The following is a 19,142-nucleotide window of genomic DNA, read 5'->3' as shown; positions in this document are numbered from 1 at the left end:
CTTAGAAAAATAAGTCATTTATTGTTTTAGCATGTTAAGATATACAGAAAATTAGGAAAAGGGGAGGAAAGTCACTCAGATACTGAAGGATTTTAGCATATTCTAGACTTTCCCCTCTCACTTTTATGTAGTTAAATATACCTACATTTTTTTTCACTTAATATTGTACCACAGGTTACCTTGTTATTAAAGTCTTTGTGGCCGGGCGGGGTGGCTCAAGCCTGTAATCCCAGCACTTTGGGAGGCCGAGACGGGCGGATCACGAGGTCAGGAGATCGAGACCATCCTGGCTAACATGGTGAAACCCCGTCTCTACTAAAAATACAAAAAAAAACTAGCCGGGCGACGTGGCGGGCGCCTGTAGTCCCAGCTACTCGGGAGGCTGAGGCAGGAGAATGGCGTGAACCCGGGAGGCGGAGCTTGCAGTGAGCTGAGATCCGGCCACTGCACTCCAGCCTGGGCGGCAGAGCGAGACTCCGTCTCAAAAAAAAAAAAAAAAAAAAAAGTCTTTGTAAAACATCATGTGACTATACTATAATTTACTTAATCATTTTTCTGCCAGTTTTTTTTTTTTTTTTTTTTGAGACGGAGTCTCGCTCTGTCGCCCAGGCTGGAGCGCAGTGGCCGGATCTCAGTTCACTGCAATCTCCGCCTCCCAGTTTCACGCCATTCTCCTGCCTCAGCCTCCCAAGCAGCTGGGACTACAGGTGCCCGCCACCTCGCCCGGCTAGTTTTTTGTATTTTTAGTAGAGACGGGGTTTCACCGTGTTAGCCAGGATGGTCTCGATCTCCTGACCTTGTGATCCACCCATCTCGGCCTCCCAAAGTGCTGGGATTACAGGCTTGAGCCACCGCGCCCGGCCTCTGCTAGGTTTTAAAATATTTTTCTTTATTCTTTAAAATTACAAATTTTGTAGTAAACATCTTTTTGCATATAAATCTTTGAATTTCTTTTTTTTTTTAAGTTATTTTTAACCCTTTCTAATGGGTCACCCCTGCTCACCTCCTCCAGCTATTGCAGCTGCCCTGAACTTCTTACTTAGGATAGCTTGGCTAAGCTGGAATTACTGAGAAAAGATAGAGGCTTTTTTCAGGATTTTGTTCTGAAACATTAACTTCTAATCCTCCTATGAGTATATAAAATTACTCATTTTATTATACCCTCATTGATCTAATTCAGTAGGAATTAGGGAATAAAGCTGCCTAACTTTTCATTTTTTTTTTTTTAAATGTTTTCCTGTTAGAGACACCCTCATTTATTAGACCCCTGGAGGATAAGACAGTAACCCGAGGTGAAACTGCGGTGTTACAGTGCATAGCTGGAGGGAGTCCTGCCCCTCGTCTCAACTGGACTAAAGATGATGGGCCTTTACTGGTGACAGAACGACATTTCTTTGCTGCAGCCAATCAGCTTCTCATCATTGTAGACGCTGGGCTAGAAGATGCTGGGAAATATACCTGCATTATGTCTAACACCCTTGGGACAGAACGTGGCCACATTTACCTAAATGTCATTTCATCCCCCAATTGTGACTCTTCCCAGAGTAGCATTGGGCATGAAGATGATGGCTGGACCACAGTTGGCATTGTCATCATTGTTGTGGTCTGCTGTGTTGTTGGCACTTCTTTGATCTGGGTCATTGTTATTTACCACATGAGAAGGAAAAATGAAGACTATAGTATCACAAACACAGGTAAGTAGTTACCCACATGATACCTATGGCTTGTACTTGAGTCAAGAATGTAGTATAGGATTAATTGTACAGTATAAAAAACAGAGCTGGTCATAGTAGCACATGCCTGTAGTCCCAGCTACTCAGGAGGATGAGGTGGGAGGACTGCTTGAGCCCAGGAGTTCAAGGCCCACCTGGGCAACATAGCGAGACCTCATCTTCCCCTCAAAAAACTGAAGAGCTGTGATACATTACCTGATATGTGATAGAAGGGAGTTTTTGTTGTTAAAATGTTCAGCTTCTTTGATATAACAGAACCTCTTTGAGGAAAGAATTTTGTTTGTTTATTTGAGATAGGGTGTTACTCTAACGCTCAGGTCAGAGTGTATACGGCTCACTGCAGCGTTGACTTCCCAGGCTCAGGTGATTCTCTCATCTTGGCCTTCTGAGAAGCGGAGACTATAGGCATGTGCCACCGCACCTAATTTTTTATGTTTTTAGTAGAGTCAGGTTTTGCCATGTTGCCCAAGCTGGTCTCGAACTCCTGGGCTCAAGCAGTTTGTCTGCCTTGGCCTCTCAAAGTGCTGGGATTACAGGCATGAGCCACTACGTCTGACCAATTTTAAGAATTTGTAAATACTTTTTTTTTTGAGATGGAGTCTCACTCTGTTGCCAGGCTGGAGTGCAGTGGCATGATCTCGGCTCAATGCAACTTCCACTTCTCGGGTTCAAGTGATTCTCCTGACTCAGCCTTCCGAGTAGCTGGGACTACAGGCGTGTGCCACCACGCCCAGCTAATTTTTGTATTTTTAGTTGAGACGGGGTTTCACCATGTTGACCAGGATGATCTCAATCTTTTGACCTTATGATCTGCCCGCCTTGGCCTCCCAGAGGGCTGGGATTACAGGCGTGAGCAACCATGCCCGGCCAAACTTTACTCTTAAAAATACATTACAGATGCATTCTCTTTAATGTCTAAGGCTCCTTTTCATCATAATTTTGCTGTAAGGAAGAATGGAGCCCTTGCGATTGAGATCGGTCTCTCTTTTTTTCCCTTGAATATCAAACTGGATTGTTGAAGTCAGTCTTTTACACCTCTCACCCTGAATCCTGCAAGAAAAGAAATCTAGTCAGATAGATTATGAAAGTGTGGCAGTAGATAAGATTTCAACCTTTAGGTTTTGTTTCTTTTGGTGAAACTTTTAAAGTGAAACTTTGAGAAGAATTCTAGTGAGAAATAGTTTTAGGGGAAGTACCAAGAGCTGTTGGGGTCCTAGGTACATACAGTTTTTCTTGCTAATAGTATCCAAGTGGAACACATTTGCAAAACAGTCTTCTGAGTGTTGACTTCAACTGCCTACCTTTGAGAGTTAAAAATGTCTCTTTTACAGAGGAGCTCAATCTGCCGGCAGACATTCCCAGCTACTTGTCTTCCCAAGGAACGCTGTCTGAGCCACAGGAAGGCTACAGCAACTCTGAGGCAGGCAGTCACCAGCAACTTATGCCTCCTGCCAATGGATATATACACAAAGGCACTGATGGTAATGACTCTGTTGTTTATGGTTACAATTTCAGCCTCATCTATTGAGTTTATTTTTCAGTGTGTAGTTTCTCCATTAATCTGAAGCAATATTTTAAAGTAAGATACCTAATGAAAGCATTTAGCCACATGCAAAATAGGATGAAAATTGACTAAAGTCTTAACAGGATAAGAAAATCATCTTACAGAGTGGAGAAACACATTAAACAAGAGATTAGAGTACACAGAAGAGGCTCCCAAACTTGTGTAATTATAGGAAAGGGATGTTCTGGAAACTTTTTTCAGGTATCTCTTTCTTACCCTTTTCAGGCGGGGGCATCCTTCAGACCACATCCAAGGAAAGCTGGTTTCTCTTCTGACAGGTAGACATTCAGTAAAGTTTAAAGGGTAGCTAAGAGACAGGCATGTGGCACTCCTGTAGTTCCATCTATCCATGAGGCTGAAGCAGAAGGATCGCTTGAGGCCAGGAGTTTGAGGCTATATTGTGCTGTGAGCACACCTATGAATAGCCACTGTACTCTAGCCTGGACAACACAGCAAGACTTCCTACCTCTAAAAAAAATCAACAAAGGGTAGCAGTGGTTCTTAGCATATATCAGAGAGATGTAAAGAGTTCTCTAATTAAATGAACCTACATCCCAACATGTAGAGATGCGTACCCATACACAGAGCTCTTCTCCCTCTACCCTTTTCATACCCTCGCTCCCATAGGGAGTGACAGAACTGAATGAATTAAGGGACAGAAGAATTGGGTTTGACTGATACTTCTTCCTTTTTCCAGCTCTGTGACCATGAACTAGTTACTTAAGATCTGAGCTTTACTTTTCTACTTTTTAAACAAAGAAACAATAGTTTGTAAAGCACTTCCCCCAAGATTCTCACAGATCTTTTCAACAAATCTTTGTGATACTTCAAATACTATACAAATGAAAGATATATTCCATTTCTTCAGAGACTTTTTTAGACTGTCAACAGAAGTTTATCTAATTGATAAATTGGATTTTATTTTGGCTTTTCATGAAAAATATGCTAGTTCTGACTCTTTTTTTGTTTTTTTGTTTCTGAGAAAGAGTCTTACTCTGTCACCCAGGCTGGAGTGCAGTGGCACAATCTCAGCTCACTGCAACCTCCACCTCCCAGGTTCAAGCGATTCCTCTGCCTTAGCTTCCCGAGTAGCTGGGATTACAGGTGCGTGCCACCATACCCGACTAATTTTTGTATTTTTAGTAGAGATGGGTTTCACCATGTTGGTCAGGCTGGTCTTGAACTCCTGACCTTGTGATCTGCCTGCCTTGGCCTCCCAAAGTGCTGGGATTACAGGCGTGAGCCACCGCACCTGGCCAGCATTTCTGACTTTTAAAAGAATACTTAAAAGTCTATTCTTTGAAATATGTGGGAAATAACACTGCTTTCTGGGTTAAACTAAATTTTCACTCTCTTCCAGTTCTAACATTCTGTTGCGTGATTTTGTTTTTTTGTGTTTTGGTTTTTTTGAGACAGTTTCATTCTTGTCACCCAGGCTGGAATGCAATGGCGCCATCTCAGCTCACTGTAACCTTTGCCTCCCAGGTTCAAGTGATTCTCCTGTCCCAGCCTCCCATGTAGCTGGGATTACAGGCACCCACCACCACGCCCAGCTAATTTTGTATTTTTAGTAGAGATGGGGTTTCACCATGTTGGCCAGGCTGGTCTCAAACTGCGGACCTCAGGTCATCCACCTGCCTCAGCCTCCCAAAGTGTTGGGATTAGAGGCGTGAGCCACTGCTCCTAGCCTGTTGCATGATTTTGAATAAGTGACTATTTCTCACTCTCTCTTCTCTCCTTCATCATTCAGTTTTCAAAGCACATAATAATCCAGGGAGTTCATTGTTAAACCTATACTTCTGTCAACCATGTACTTGTCAGGCAAGACTCCTCATTGTCAGAAGCTTTCTCTAGGGATGCTTGTAGCAATTGGTGTTACTTAACCTCTTGACTCATGAAAGTAACATGGTTTTCCTTTTTTTTTTTTTTTTTGAGACGGAGTCTCACTCTGTCGCCCGGGCTGGAGTGCAGTGGCCAGATCTCAGCTCACTGCAAGCTCTGCCTCCCAGGTTCACGCCATTCTCCTGCCTCAGCCTCCCGAGTAGCTGGGACTACAGGCACCCGCCACCTCGCCCGGCTAGTTTTTTGTACTTTTTAGTAGAGACGGGGTTTCACAGTGTTAGCCAGGATGGTCTCGATCTCCTGACCTCGTGATCCGCCCGTCTCGGCCTCCCAAAGTGCTGGGATTACAGGCTTGAGCCACCGCGCCCGGCCTGTAACATGGTTTTTCATGAAGTGAAGTCATCATAACTCCTTATTCTCTGACTTAGTTTGCTTAAGCCAAGCATGTGTCTTGTAGCACAGTACCAGCCTTATCTTGCTCCCTTGATTTGGGCATGATCTATCTATCCACGATAGAGATGTTTCAATGTAGTTTTCAAGAACATGGGCTCTGGAGCCAGAATGGCTGTTTCTGCTCCTCACTCTGGCAGTATGACTTTGGTTAAGTTACTTCTCTGTGCTATAGTTTACCCTATCTGTAAAGTGGGGGTAATAGTAATACCTACCTCATAAGGATGTTGTGAGGATTAATGAATCAATTCACAGAAAGGGCTTGAAACTTCACCGACTTTATAAAGTAAGTGCTCAATACATGCTAGCAATGATGATGACAACCGTTGAAGAAAACTGATGATTGGCAAAAAATAATTCCTTAACAGAAAGAGATTTAGATTCTTTTTCTTGTTATTAGGTGGCACTGGTACCCGGGTGATTTGCTCAGATTGTTATGACAATGCCAACATCTACTCCAGGACCCGAGAATACTGTCCATACACCTATATTGCTGAGGAGGATGTTCTTGATCAGACACTGTCGAGCCTCATGGTCCAGATGCCTAAAGAGACATATTTAGTGCATCCTCCCCAGGATACTACTGCCCTAGAGAGCCTGATATCGTCAGCTGACAGAGAGCCATCTGCCTTTCCCAACAACCATGAGAGGATAAGTGAGAAGAAACTTCTGTCCACACAGATGAGCGGTGGTAAGGGATGCATTTTTGTTGTTATTTTGTTTTCACTTTTGTCTAATTGACTCTTCCTTCTGTCATACAGGTAGTGCTCTCATTTGACAGGAAGCAAACAGATTGGTATATAGGAGTAACTGACCATTGTTAAATGGTGTAAACTATAGCCAGAGATTTCTACATACTAGAGTTACAAAGAAGTCTTCATCTATAGGATGGAAACAACTTTTGTAGGGGTAACAAGATCACACTACTGAAAATTCAGAGGCCACACACAAAAACGTTTCATACAGGGTATTTGAGACAGAGTCTCACTGTGTCGTCCAGGTTGGAATGTGGTGGTGCAATCCCAGCTCACTCCAACCTCTACCTCCCCGGTTCAAGCAATTCTCGTACCTCAGCCTCCAAGAAGCTGGGACTACAGGTGTGTGTCACCACACCCAGCTAATTTTTGTATTTTTAGTAGAGATGGGGTTTAACCATGTTGGCCAGGCTGGTCATGATCTCCTGACCTCATGTGATTTGCCTGCCTTGGCCTCCCAAAGTGCTGGGATTATAGGCATGAGCCACCACACCCGGTATCATATAGGGTATTAATTTTTCTCCCATCTTTATTTAAATAATAAAATATGGGGGGCTGGGCACAGTGGCTCACACCTGTAATTTTAGCACTTTGGGAGGCCAAAGCGGGTGGATCATTTGAGGTCAGGAGTTTGAGACCAGCCTGGCCAACATAGTGAAACCCCGTCTGTACTAAAAATACAAAAATTAGCCAGGTGTGGTGGCGGGTGCCTGTATTCCCAGCTACTCACAAGGCTGAGGCACGAGAATCATTTAAGCTCAAGAGATGGAGGTTGCAGTGAACTGAGATCGTGCCACTGCACTCCAGCCTGGGTAACAGAGTGAGACTCTGTCTCCAAAAATAGTAATAATAAAATTTTGGCATAATTTGGTGATGGTTTTTACTGAGTTTTTTTTTTTTTTTTTTTTTTGGAAATGGAGGTTTGCTCGTTTCCCAAGCTGGAGTACAATGACGCGATCTCGGCTCACCACAACCTCCGCCTCCCAGGTTCAAGCAATTCTCCTACCTCAGCCTTCCGAGTAGCTGGGATTACAGGCATGTGCTACCATGCCCAGCTAATTTTGTATTTTTAGTAGAGATGGGGTTTCTCCATGTTGCTCAGGCTGGTCTCGAACTCCAGACCTCAGGTGATCTGCCCACCTTGGCCTCCCAAAGTGCTGGGATTACAGGCATGAGCCACCGTGCCTGGCCTACTGAGAAGATTTTTTTTTTTTTAATTTGAGATGTATTCTAGCCCTGTCGCGCAGGCTGGAGTCCAGTGGCATGATCTTGGCTCACTGCAACCTCTGCCTCCTAGGTTCAAGCGAAAATGTTTTGTTTTGTTGCTGTTCTAGCAGGTAAACATTTAATCTCAGCTTCACTTGACGGGTGTTTTCTTCTATGAGGTACGATCAAGGTCATAAGTGAGAAAGCAGTTTTGGGCTTGTGTCCCCTATCTCACATGGCCCAGGAAAAGAAATATACATTATTACTGTATAGATCAGGCATTTGATAACCACTTGGCATTTGAAACAAAACTCTTTCTAGATCATGGAGAGTAATGCTGAGCATGTCTTCCTGTCCATCCAAGCTTTTCATCAGCTTTCATCTTTCTGTCAGCCTGACATGCAAGAGCACTGGAATAGGGTAGGAGGTCAGGCTGGGTGCAGTGTCTCACTTTTGTAATCCCAGCACTTTGGGAGACCGAGGCGGGTGGATCACAAGGTCAGGAGTTCGAGACCAGCCTGGACAACATAGTGAAACCCCATCTCTACTGAAAAAATAAAAATTTAGCTGGGCATGGTGGTGGGTGCCTGTAATCCCAGCTACTTGGGAGGCTGAGGCAGGAGAATAACTTGAACCCGGGAGGCGGAGTTTGCAGTGAGCTGAGATTGAGTGATTGCACTCCAGCCTGGACATCAGGGTGAGACTCTGTCTGAAAACAACAACAACAACAACAAAAAAGATAGGGTAGGAGGTGAGAACTACAGGTTTCCAGGGGAAGGCAAAGTATACTGTGATACTCCTGGGGATGGTTCTGGCAGGAGTGAATGATCTAATGTCCTACGTTCGATTATGTCCCACAGGTTACAGGATCATACTTTTGATATTAGTAGGACTTGGAACATTCAAGATGGTAGTGAGGGTACATGAAACTCTCTTCAGGATGAAATCTGGGCAGAGACTTATTAATTTTGCATTTACTACTTGATGTCCCAATTAGATCATTTACTCCTGCCAGAACCATCCATGAAAGTTTCTAAGATATGCTCGCTTTTTTTTTTAGATACAGAGTCTCGCTCTGTCACCCAGGCTGGAGTGCAGTGGCACGATCTCGGCTCACTGCAACCTCCGCCTTCCATGTTCAAGCGAGTCTCCTGCCTCAGCCTCCTGAGTAGCTGGGATTACAGGTGCCCACCACCACGCTTGGCTAATTTTTTGTATTTTTTAAAAATAGAGACAGGGTTTCACCATGTTGGCCAGGCTGGTGTTGAACTCCTGACCTCAGATGATCCACCCACCTTGGCCTCCCAAAGTGTTGGGAAAACAGGTATGAGCCACTGCGCCCAGTCTCTGTTGTTCTTAAGAGATTAAAGTCTTCCAAAGAGGTTACAGGTCAGAGGAAAGCACTATTATTGAAGCACTATTATTATTGAAGTTAATCTCTTATCTTTACATTAAGTGTTCACGAAAGAAATGCATCAACAGTAAATCCACTTTTACTGTTGGATGTCTTAGAAGAGTTAACACAAAAAGGGTTTAAGAAGGACCAGAAATGTAGTCCATCTTTTTTCTAACTTTAGGAGTGCCTTAATTTTTAATCTAGTCCGTAAGTAAGGAAATCAGCAAATCAAAGTGCTTTGGCGCATTGGCCATTTTTTACTTAGGGTATCCTACCTGCTGCTTACTCAAAGTCTGGTCTATTGACTATGAGCATCACCATTACCTAAGAGCTTGTTAGAATGATCCCAGTGCAGACCTAGCAAATCAGAGTCTACATTTAACAAGATCCTCAAGTTATTTGTGTGCATATTAATTAAAACTTGAGAAACCCTGCTCTAGCTTTTCACATGGATTTTATTTTTATTTCTGGGTATTTGTTTTTATAATGTCTGGCTAGCTTTTTCCAAAATGCACCTATGAAGTTAATATAATTTTCAGTAAACAGTCTTTGGGAAAATAGTTCACCATTGTACTAAAGAAGAATGAGAAATGCATATTTGAAACCAGTGCGCAGATAATTTGATTTAATATAGCTCCTTTGGCTATCATTTGTTGTTAGAATTGTTGACATGCTAGGAGTTGGAAGGGAATGGTCGTTTATTTTTAAAACAATTTTGTGACATATTTAAAGATGTAATGGCTGCACTGAATCAATGATTATTATCTATCATGAAACTTTCATTACAATATGGATACCGTTTTGTCTTTTAGTTCTTTTCCATGTGTCTAAAGAGTTTTATTTAAAAATTTTGTGGCTGGGCACAGTGGCTTACGCCTGTAATACCAGCACTTTGGGAGGCTGAGGCAGACAGATCACATGAGGTTGGGAGTTCAAGACCAGCCTGGCCAACATGGAGAAATGCCTGTCTCGACTAAAAATACAAAATTAGCCGGGCATGGTGGCACATGCCTGCAATCCCAGCTACTTGGGAGGCTGAGGCAGTAGAATTGCTTGATCCCGGGAGGCAGAGGTTGCAGTGAGCTGAGATGGCGCCATTGCACTCCAGCAACAAAAGCGAAACTCCATCTCCATCTCAAAAATAAATAAATAAAAATAAATAAATTTTTGGCAACAGAACCACTAAAATAACAGGTGAAAGTACATGATATATAGTATGATCTCAGTAAATAATTGGTTAGGTTTGTGAAGTAGAGGGATTTGAAAGACCATGTTCTGGTGGTGGTTTGTGTGTGTGTGCGTGTGCGTGTGTGACTGTGTTTGATTTCAGTGTCCTTATTCAGGAATATTGAACATCTTTATTTCTTTGAGGATTTGGCTAAAAGGATATTGTTTTACCAGTCACTACTGATAATTCTTGTCTTTCATTCTCAGAAACATTGCAGCGGCCCGTCTGGAACATAAACAGAGAACTAGGCCTGCCTCATCCTCCTTTTTCCCAGCAGCCAGTCCATGAGTCACCACAGCTTCATCAAAATGAGGGCTTGGCAGGGTCGGAGCCAGACTGTTCTGCTTCTTCCATGTCCTGCCACAGGTTACAGGATCATGGTTTTGATTTTAGTAGGACTCGGAACATTCAAGATGGTAGTGAAGGCACATGAAACCCACTTCAGGATGAAATCTGGGTAGAGACTCATTAATTAATTTTGCATTTACTACCTCAGAGCTCAGAAGAAACTCCAAAGTCAGCATTTGCTTTACTCTTTCTTTATGATTGCATCTGACTGCACCAAGGTGGGCCATGCGTTGTTTGGTCTTATACCTGATGAAGAAATGGTAACAGTTGACAGAAATGGGTACAGCTCATCAAAAACGTGCAGCATCGGCATAGGGAAGATACGGGGCAAATGTGCTTCCTGATGGTTCCATGGGGATGTGCCCCGGTGTGCATCTGCCTGTCAGGAAGAGTCACATTGCTGCTTAACCTGCTGGATTGCCCTAGTCTTCAGAATGGTCCTGAGAAAACATCACTACTTTGATGTTCTGCTTTGCCTTCCAAGGAGCAAAAATAACTTTGGAACCTTCTGGGAAGTGTGCCTGGGATTCTTCAGTGGTTTCAGGCAGATAGTTGAGACAGGCTTTGATATTCAAGGTCTTTGGCAGGAATCCCAGGCTTGACCAACTGGTACCAAGTCAAAGGTTTTTGTATTCTTGTGAATTTTTTTTGTCCCTATTGCCCAGGGATGTCACTGTAAATATATGTACATTTATAAATAATTTTTGTATTCATTGACCATGTGTTGGCTGCAATGTAAATATTTTTGATATGCCAAAATTATATATAATATTCAGTTATAATATTGACAAGTAGCTTCTCAGATCACAGATTTTAAATAACTCGATTTAGTGATATCTAAAAATTTTATTTAAAGTATAAAAGCTGTGGCTCACACCTATAATCCCAGCATTCTGAGAGGCTAAGGTGGGAGGATTGCGTGAGGCCAGGAATTTGAGACCAGGCTGGGCAACATGGTGAGACCCTGTCTCTGCAAAAAATAAATTTAAAAAATAGCTGGGCATTGTGGCATGCTGTTGTAGTCCTAGCTACTTGGGAGGCTGAGGTGGGAGGGTCACTTGAGCCCGGGAAATCAAGGCTGCAGTGAGCTGTGTGAAACCACTGCACCCCAGCCTGGGTGACAAAGCGAGACCTGGCTCAAAAATAAATAAATAAATAAAAAGTTTTAAAAACGTACTTGTTAAGAAGTATATCTATAGAGGCAGCTACTTAGTGATTGTATACACATAAACACAGTCTTGGTGTAATTAACTGCCTTCTTCAGTCCTAGAGGTTCATACTTCTGGTCATTTGCCATCTGTTTAAAAGTGCTAGGTGATACTCCCTTTCTAACATAAAAAGGTTGTTCTTTCAGAGCCTGGCAGTCCTGGCACAGCTGTATGTACCTAGAGGAAAACTTGTTTGGAAATTCCTTTCATTTCCTCCCCCTCTCGCTCCCCACTTCCCTCTTTTTTACTGAAACAGAAATTGATCGAGGAAAGTTCAGTCATTCCTTCAGGAACCAGTGAGTTAGATCGGGTTGTTACTTTATGTATAATGAACGCTGCAAAAACTGGAGGCTGATTTAAAGATTGCAGAACTTGCTGGGCGCGGTGGCTCAAGCCTGTAATCCCAGCACTTTGGGAGGCCGAGACGGGCGGATCACGAGGTCAGGAGATCGAGACCATCCTGGCTAACACGGTGAAACCCCGTCTCTACTAAAAATACAAAAAACTAGCTGGGCGAGGTGGCGGGCGCCTGTAGTCCCAGCTGCTCGGGAGGCTGAGGCAGGAGAATGGCGTGAACCCGGGAGGCGGAGCTTGCAGTGAGCTGAGATCCCGCCACTGCACTCCAGTCCGGGCAACAGAGCAAGACACCGCCTCAAAAAAAAAAAAAAAAAAAAATTGCAGAACTTGAGTCAGAATCATAAGCAGTACTGTGACATGAACTGGAGCCAGAACAGTTGCTGATATCAGAACCATCTCTTTCAATCTGTGACTTTGCTCTTGCTATGTTCTGACTGGGGTGAGCCGCTAGGATATAAATCACTATCACTGTCCATATTTGAGTCTGCACATCTTGTCATTATCTGCTTTAATGCTCTTTGAGTTGCAACAGGTGTATTAAATGAGTTATTTGAAATTCTGTGAACAGGAATTCTGTTGGTAGTGAAACAGGTTCTCACACCTGCTTGCTCAGAATGTGAAAATAATATTTCTGAGTCCTCGTTGTTCACTTTCTAAAGTGACTGTTGTTTGGTGTTGGAGTTGTTAACTGGGTTCTATTAGGCGTGCTATATCTTGGCAAATATTCTCCATGATGAACTCTTCCTACTATCACAACCAGGACTATGACTGGATTTCTCAGTCTCAGTGCCCCAGATTCACCATTTCTGATTGTGTCTGGAGAATGTTCTCCTGGAAAGGTATTCCATGTTCCAAAAGCTATAAAAAGACGCCCACTTTGCAACTATGGGTCAGTTATTTACTCTCTCAATGTCTCAGGTTGCTGAGTTCTAGAAAATTTCTGTCTCGTTTACCAGGGGTCGTTCAAAAGTCTGAGATGGTGTATTGTCATGAAATATTTGTGAAATTTCTTACCATGAATTTGGAGGCAACCTACTTTTGTTTCTCGCTCTAGTTCTCCATTGGTCTGGCCTCCTGCTTCTCAGTCTTCTCTGACCTCTGTAAGTTGGAACTTTCATTGATACTTCTGTTACACTTTGTACCTAACCTGGGTGGCCTTGCAAATGTTGACTCAGATTGTGGATTTTCCACTTTCTTTTTTTTATTATTTATTTTTTATTTTTTTGTACTTTAAGTTCTAGGGTACATGTGCACAACGTGCAGGTTTGTTACATATGTATACTTGTGCCATGTTGGTATGCTGCACTCATATTTTCCACTTTCCTCTGACTGTTTTCCCCATTTTCTCCCTTGGGAAGTCTTGCAGATGATGCATACTTATTTGCTGTATTCAGCCTTCCATTATTAAGGATAAAATTGATCCCTACATTGAATCTGAAATTACCACTATATAGATTACTCTGACTCACTGCTGTCTAAGCTTGGTTTTCTCTTTGCTCACTTCCTGTCATATTTTCAGTTTGTCCAAAAGAGGTAAGCCATTACAGACTCATTACTAGTACCTGACATTATCCACCTCTGCTTTCACCTGATTTCTTGTGGGGAATCCTCTTTAATTTGTTGTAACCTTCTCAGCAACTCTTCTGTACTTCACCTGTAGTGCCTAGCAAATTGTTATCACTCATAAGCCTGTAATCTTCATCACTCAGATTATTTGCAAGTAGAAATCTTCTGGAACCAATTGGTCCATCTGACTTCTGCACTGGGCCACATCCATCTTCTTCATTGTCAGAATCTGAGTTTTCTGTCTTGGAGAACAGCTGGAAAGTTGTCTGGCTGTTATGACACAGTATCGAAATACTAGACTGAGTTTTAGTTGTTTCTAGTGGTGTTCACTTTGTGCTTTCTCTAAATGGGAATATCCTCTTTCAGCAAAGTTCTTCATTGACCAGGAAACCAAAGATTGCTTCTTTTCTGAGTTTGTTTTGTTTTTAACCTTTTACCAGTGCACAGTAATATCTTAAGAAGGGAAGGGTGCTCTTGGGAGTAGACGAACATGCAAACATTCTTTTTTTTTTTTTAATTTGAGATGGAGTCCATCTCGGTCACCCAGGCTGGAGTGCAGTGGCATGATCTCAGCTCACTGCAACCTCTGCCTTCCAGGTTCAAGCAATTCTCTTGCCTCAGCCTCCCAAGTAGCTGGGATTACAGGCACACCACCATTTCCGACTTTTTTTTTTTTTTTGTATTTTTAGTAGAGATAGGGTTTCACCATGTTGGCCAGGCTGGTCTCAAACTCGTGACCTCAGGTGATCTGCTCTCCTTGGCCTCCCAAAATGCTGGGATTACAGGCATGAGCCACTCGCCCAATCCCAAAATTTTTATACTGTAAAGCCTTGGAGTGGTCCTTGTTTTGTATAAGTGATTAAGCCAAAAAGTTTTCTTCAATTTCTGATACCAAAGGCTTTAGGTAAATAAAGAACTTCACACTCTAATGCAATGTAATTCCTTCTTTGTGCTTTCAAATTTCCTTACACAAGCTGTCCAGTTCTCTCCTCTAAATCCAATATTAATCACTAGATAATTTCAGCCACTTAAATATCTATTTTTAAGTTCTTGTTCAAGGGTTCTAAACTCACATAATTTCTCAACTTTTTGCCAGAAAGTTGAGCATTTATTCTTATTTTCAATCCTAAGTGTTCATCCACAGGCAGCAGCCCTTCTTGAGCTGTTTAGTCCTGCCACACCTTTTTCTTTAATATGTCAGCCTCTGATCATTTTCACTTTGAACTTAAAGATCACAATTTCCTGTCCCTTCAATCTGCGATCCCTCTTCTTCCTTTCTTACTAGATTATGGTGTAGTCTGTACTAGACTGACTCAGAATTTAGACCTCATTCACTTCCTGACTCTGCTTGTTACTAACTTTGTAATCAAGGGTGAGTCTTTTTCTTCTCTAGGCTAGATTTTCTCATTTATGAAATGAGGACAATTTTCTTTTTTTTTTTTTTTGAGATGGAGTTTCACTCTTGTTGCCCAGGCTGGAGTGCAATGGCACAATCTTGGCTCACCGCAACCTCCGCCTCCCAGGTTCAAGCAATTCTCCTGCCTCATCCTCCCTGATAGCTGAGATTATAGGCATGTGCTACCATGCCCAGCTAATTTTGTATTTTTAGTAGAGACGGGGTTTCTCCATGTTGGTCAGGCTGGTCTCAAACTCCCGACCTCAGGTGATCCACCCGCCTCGGCCTCCCAAAGTGCTGGGATTTCAGGCGTGAGTCACCGCGCCTGGCCTGAGGACATTTTTCTAGATGCTGTAAAGCCCTTTCCAGCTGTAACATTCTATGAATCTGTAATTCCCTCCAGGAGCTAAGGAGGGTTATGCTACTTTAATAAAAAGCTGCTTTCATGATATTTGTTCGAGTAGAACAAGAGTGATGCTGCTCATTCTGACTTGAGCCAGATATATTTCCTTTATAGCAGGAGTAATGGTCTAAGAAATACTCATTAGGAGAAAAAAATTCTGCTTCTAAACAGTATTAGTAAACAAAGAATCTTGACTCAGTTGAAAAACCACCCATTGCTCTCCAGAGCAGAATGTCTGAATGCTGGTTTTACAGCACACTACAGTATCAGAATGAGTTGACAGGTCTACCACAACTAATTTGTAACTAGTTTGACTCACCTTTCCAATGTATTCAAAGTTATCCCTATAATTATATTACTCTCGCTCAAATTCTAATAGATTTCCTGAATGGAAAAGGTGGAGTTAGGGCGAGGCTGCCAGAGACTGTGCCAGTGAGCATCAGCTGTCACGTGTGAGAGGGCAGACGACAGCCTGTGAGCCAGTGCTCTAGAAAACTTCGTGTAGGAGGCTGGGCGTGGTGGCTCACGCCTGTAATTCCAGCACTCGGGCAGGCTGAGGTGGGCAGATCACGAGGTCAAGAAATTGAGACCATCCTGGCCAACATGGTGAAACCCCATCTCTACTAAAAATACAAAAATAAGCTGGGTGTGGTGGTATGTACCTGTAGTCCCAGCTACTCAGGAAGCTAAGGCAGGAGAATCGCTGGAACCCAGGAGGCAGAGGTTGCAGTGAGCCAAGATCGTGCCACTGCACTCCAGCCTGGCGACAGAGTGAGGCTCCATATCAAAAAAAATAAAATAAAATAAAAAATTAAACCAACCAACCCGTGTAGGAGTGCTGCCTCTCTGCTCTAGCAGTGGTCCTTCTACTGACAGTGCTGTCCGAGTCTGGTCTCCTAAAGAGTCAGGTCATTTTCCATTATGTCAACTCAGATGGTTGAGATGTCCTTCTTAGATATTCCTAGCTTGCCTACATAACTAGTCAGCAATCTTATTTAAATGTGAAGAGCCTATCTTAAATAAACACACACACCCCCCTAGGAAAAGGAATTCCTGAAACTTTTCATTATTACATGTTTTTGATCAAGCAATATGTTAACCCTCTAAGCAGGATTAGTGTCCCATGAGTATTTCTTCCAGCAGAATCATTTCTGCTTAATGCTAATCAGGAATGTTGCAAAGCAAGGTTAACTGAAATGCTGAGGGAAATACCTCCTTTCCCCACTGCCCCCTAGTGAGCACTTTATTTCAGTAGGAATACATAAATTCTCTTGATTTGCTTGTACCCTTTCAGGCCGATTCTCCAAGTCTACCTGGAAGAAAAGACAGTATTCCTTGAACTCCGTGCCCTACTGGCACAGGATCTACACTTATGCCATTGGCTCTCTGTTACTCCGCAACTTCTTTTTTTTTTTTGAGACAGGGTTGCACCATGTCACCCAGGCTGGAGTGCAATGGTGTGATCGTGGCTCACTGTCGTCACTGCAGCCTCGATATCTCAGGCCCAAGTGACCCTTCCACTTCAACCACCTGAGTAGCTGCACCACCACACCCAGCTAATTTTTGTATTTTTTATAGAGATGGGGTTTCACCTTGTTGCCCAGGCTGATCACAAACTCCTTGGCTCAAGCAATGTCCCCTCTTTGGCCTCCCAAAGTGCAAGGATTATAGGCATGAGCCACCGCACCCTGCAGTACTTTCCCTAGTATACAAGCTACTCTCTTGAAAAAAACAGCAGGAACCCATTCCAATGTGCAAGTTCCCCTAAAGTGCCACCTCAGAATAACTTTCATGTTTAAAAACAGCTGTCTCACATCGCCCATTGTTAGGTTGTAAAAGGAACATTAAGATGTCAAGCAATTTAGATTCTGTTACCCATTTCCCTATGAAAACAGAGATGTGTTAAAAGTCTTTAATTACCTAAAGGGTCGTCATAAAAAATAAGAATTCTATTCCAGAAGACAGGAATTATACACAGGGAGGTGTATTATATACTTGCTAATAAATTTTGTGTAGGCTTTTTAATAAATTTATCTGATAATGGAATAATCAGCCTTTTTGGTGGAAAGGTATATACAGAAGCTAAATCATCATCTGTTAATAGTGTTTAAGAAATTTCTTCATTGAGATGGAATATGGGCAAGATGACCTTTAAGGTCTTTTTCACTTTTATCATTATCCCCAGAAGCAATCTGATAGTCTTAAAACTTTGTCCTTTCTAAGTCTTTTGTATTCATGTTAGAGCTCTTCAGGAAACCAGATAATTTTGGGCTTTGGTTGGCAAAAGGGGTCTGACCTGTGTTCGTAGCTGGGAACATGAAACACGAAATTCTAGGCTTAATCTTCTGAAGAAATCTCTTAAGTAGTTACTAGCATAAATGGCATTACTATACTAACAAATTTAAAAGCCTATAATGTATTAAAACTCTTTTTTACTCTTGATTACATTTTTTTTTTGTAAGACAGAGTCTCGCTCTATTGCCCAGGCTGGAGTGCAGTGGCACGGTCTCAGCTCACTGCAGTCTCCACCTCCCAAGTTGAAGCGATTCTCCTGCCTCAGCCTCCCAAGTAGCTGGAATTAATTACAGACACCCGGCACCACACCTGGCTAATTTTTGTATTTTTAGTAGAGACGGGGTTTCACCATGTTGCCCAGGCTGGTCTTGAACTCCTGACCTCAAGTGATCCACCCACCTTGGCCTCCCAAAGTTCTGGGATTACAGGCATGAGGCACTGTGCCCAGCCCTCTTGATAATTTTTATTCTTGTTTCTTCTTATCTGTGAGACTACTATTAGAATGGGGTTGAGATTGTGGTGTTCAGTTTTATACCAATATTTTACCCAAGTGTGTCATGGCCTTTTCTAATCATTTTATTAGCCACAGAAATGCCAGAAGCATAATGGAATAACAGGTAAATTTACTGTCATTTTATGCCACATCCTCTTCTTACTTTGCTTCTTGATACAGATTATAGAGGTAATTGTGAAGACAGTTGAACCTTAGAAGATTGAGCTAAGATTCTTTTTTTGGCAACCTGCAAGTAATGTTTCATTTTTCTATTACATGATCTCTTTCCCCATACAGCTGGCAGATGTTTTTCCCCCCTTTTTCTACCTTAAACTTTTTCGTTTGGAGTACAGTCTAAACCAACATCAGTTAGCCTTGATTTTCTTTCTTTTTTGGACAATTGTCTGGTTCATTGATAAAAGTAATGAGTTTGGAACTAAGAGATATGTTATAAGCTGCACTTAACCCCTGAAAACCCAAGAAACATCTGGAGGTTTTGTCAGTAGTAAGGTAGGGGGTGTGTGTGTGTGTGTATAGATGGAATAGGGTGAAGGTGAAGAAACAGCTTGACTTGTGCCCGTTTTCAGTTAAAGGAGTAAAGTGATCTTTTATCAACTGTAACTATCTTGAAAGAGAAATTGATCACATGGTCAAGTACTCTTGGAATGTCTCTTTGCTGTTTACTGTGGCCTCTTTACAATGGTGACACTTATTTCTACCCTCTACTTTCCACTATTATTTTTTCCCCCTATTGGATAATGCCAGTCTGAGCAGCCCTAATACTAGATGTACCTAAAAAGAGATATAAGCCAAGTCATTGTTCAGTGTAGTCATTTCTTAGTATCTGTTTATATTTTGTCACACATCAGAATGTATATTTTATAGAGCATGTGTTTGTCTAC

General features: G+C 42.4%; 1 protein-coding gene across 4 annotated transcripts in view; it reads left to right on the top strand.

Annotated features, from left to right (window-relative positions):
- The window catches only part of LRIG2 (leucine rich repeats and immunoglobulin like domains 2), a 63,624-nt gene extending 51,929 nt beyond the window's left edge, over nucleotides 1-11,695 (top strand). For 3 of the 4 annotated variants that reach the window (XM_033198574.1, XM_033198573.1, XM_033198576.1), the window contains 4 exons: nucleotides 1,245-1,694; nucleotides 3,065-3,214; nucleotides 5,990-6,280; nucleotides 10,381-11,695. In XM_033198574.1, coding sequence (XP_033054465.1) covers nucleotides 1,245-1,694; nucleotides 3,065-3,214; nucleotides 5,990-6,280; nucleotides 10,381-10,607 — 1,118 coding nt within the window. In that variant the 3' untranslated portion in view covers nucleotides 10,608-11,695. Of the gene's footprint in view, nucleotides 1-1,244; nucleotides 1,695-3,064; nucleotides 3,215-5,989; nucleotides 6,281-8,781; nucleotides 9,858-10,380 lie in introns of those variants that run through there. The other variant, XM_033198575.1, reaches the window with a different exon arrangement.
- Nucleotides 11,696-19,142: the final 7,447 nt, after the last annotated feature.

Source organism: Trachypithecus francoisi, unplaced genomic scaffold, assembly GCF_009764315.1.
Source record: "Trachypithecus francoisi isolate TF-2019V2 unplaced genomic scaffold, Tfra_2.0 Lachesis_group5, whole genome shotgun sequence".
NCBI lineage: Eukaryota > Metazoa > Chordata > Mammalia > Primates > Cercopithecidae > Trachypithecus > Trachypithecus francoisi.
The sequence above is the reverse complement of the archived record's forward strand: the minus strand, read 5'-3'. Positions and strand labels throughout refer to the sequence as shown.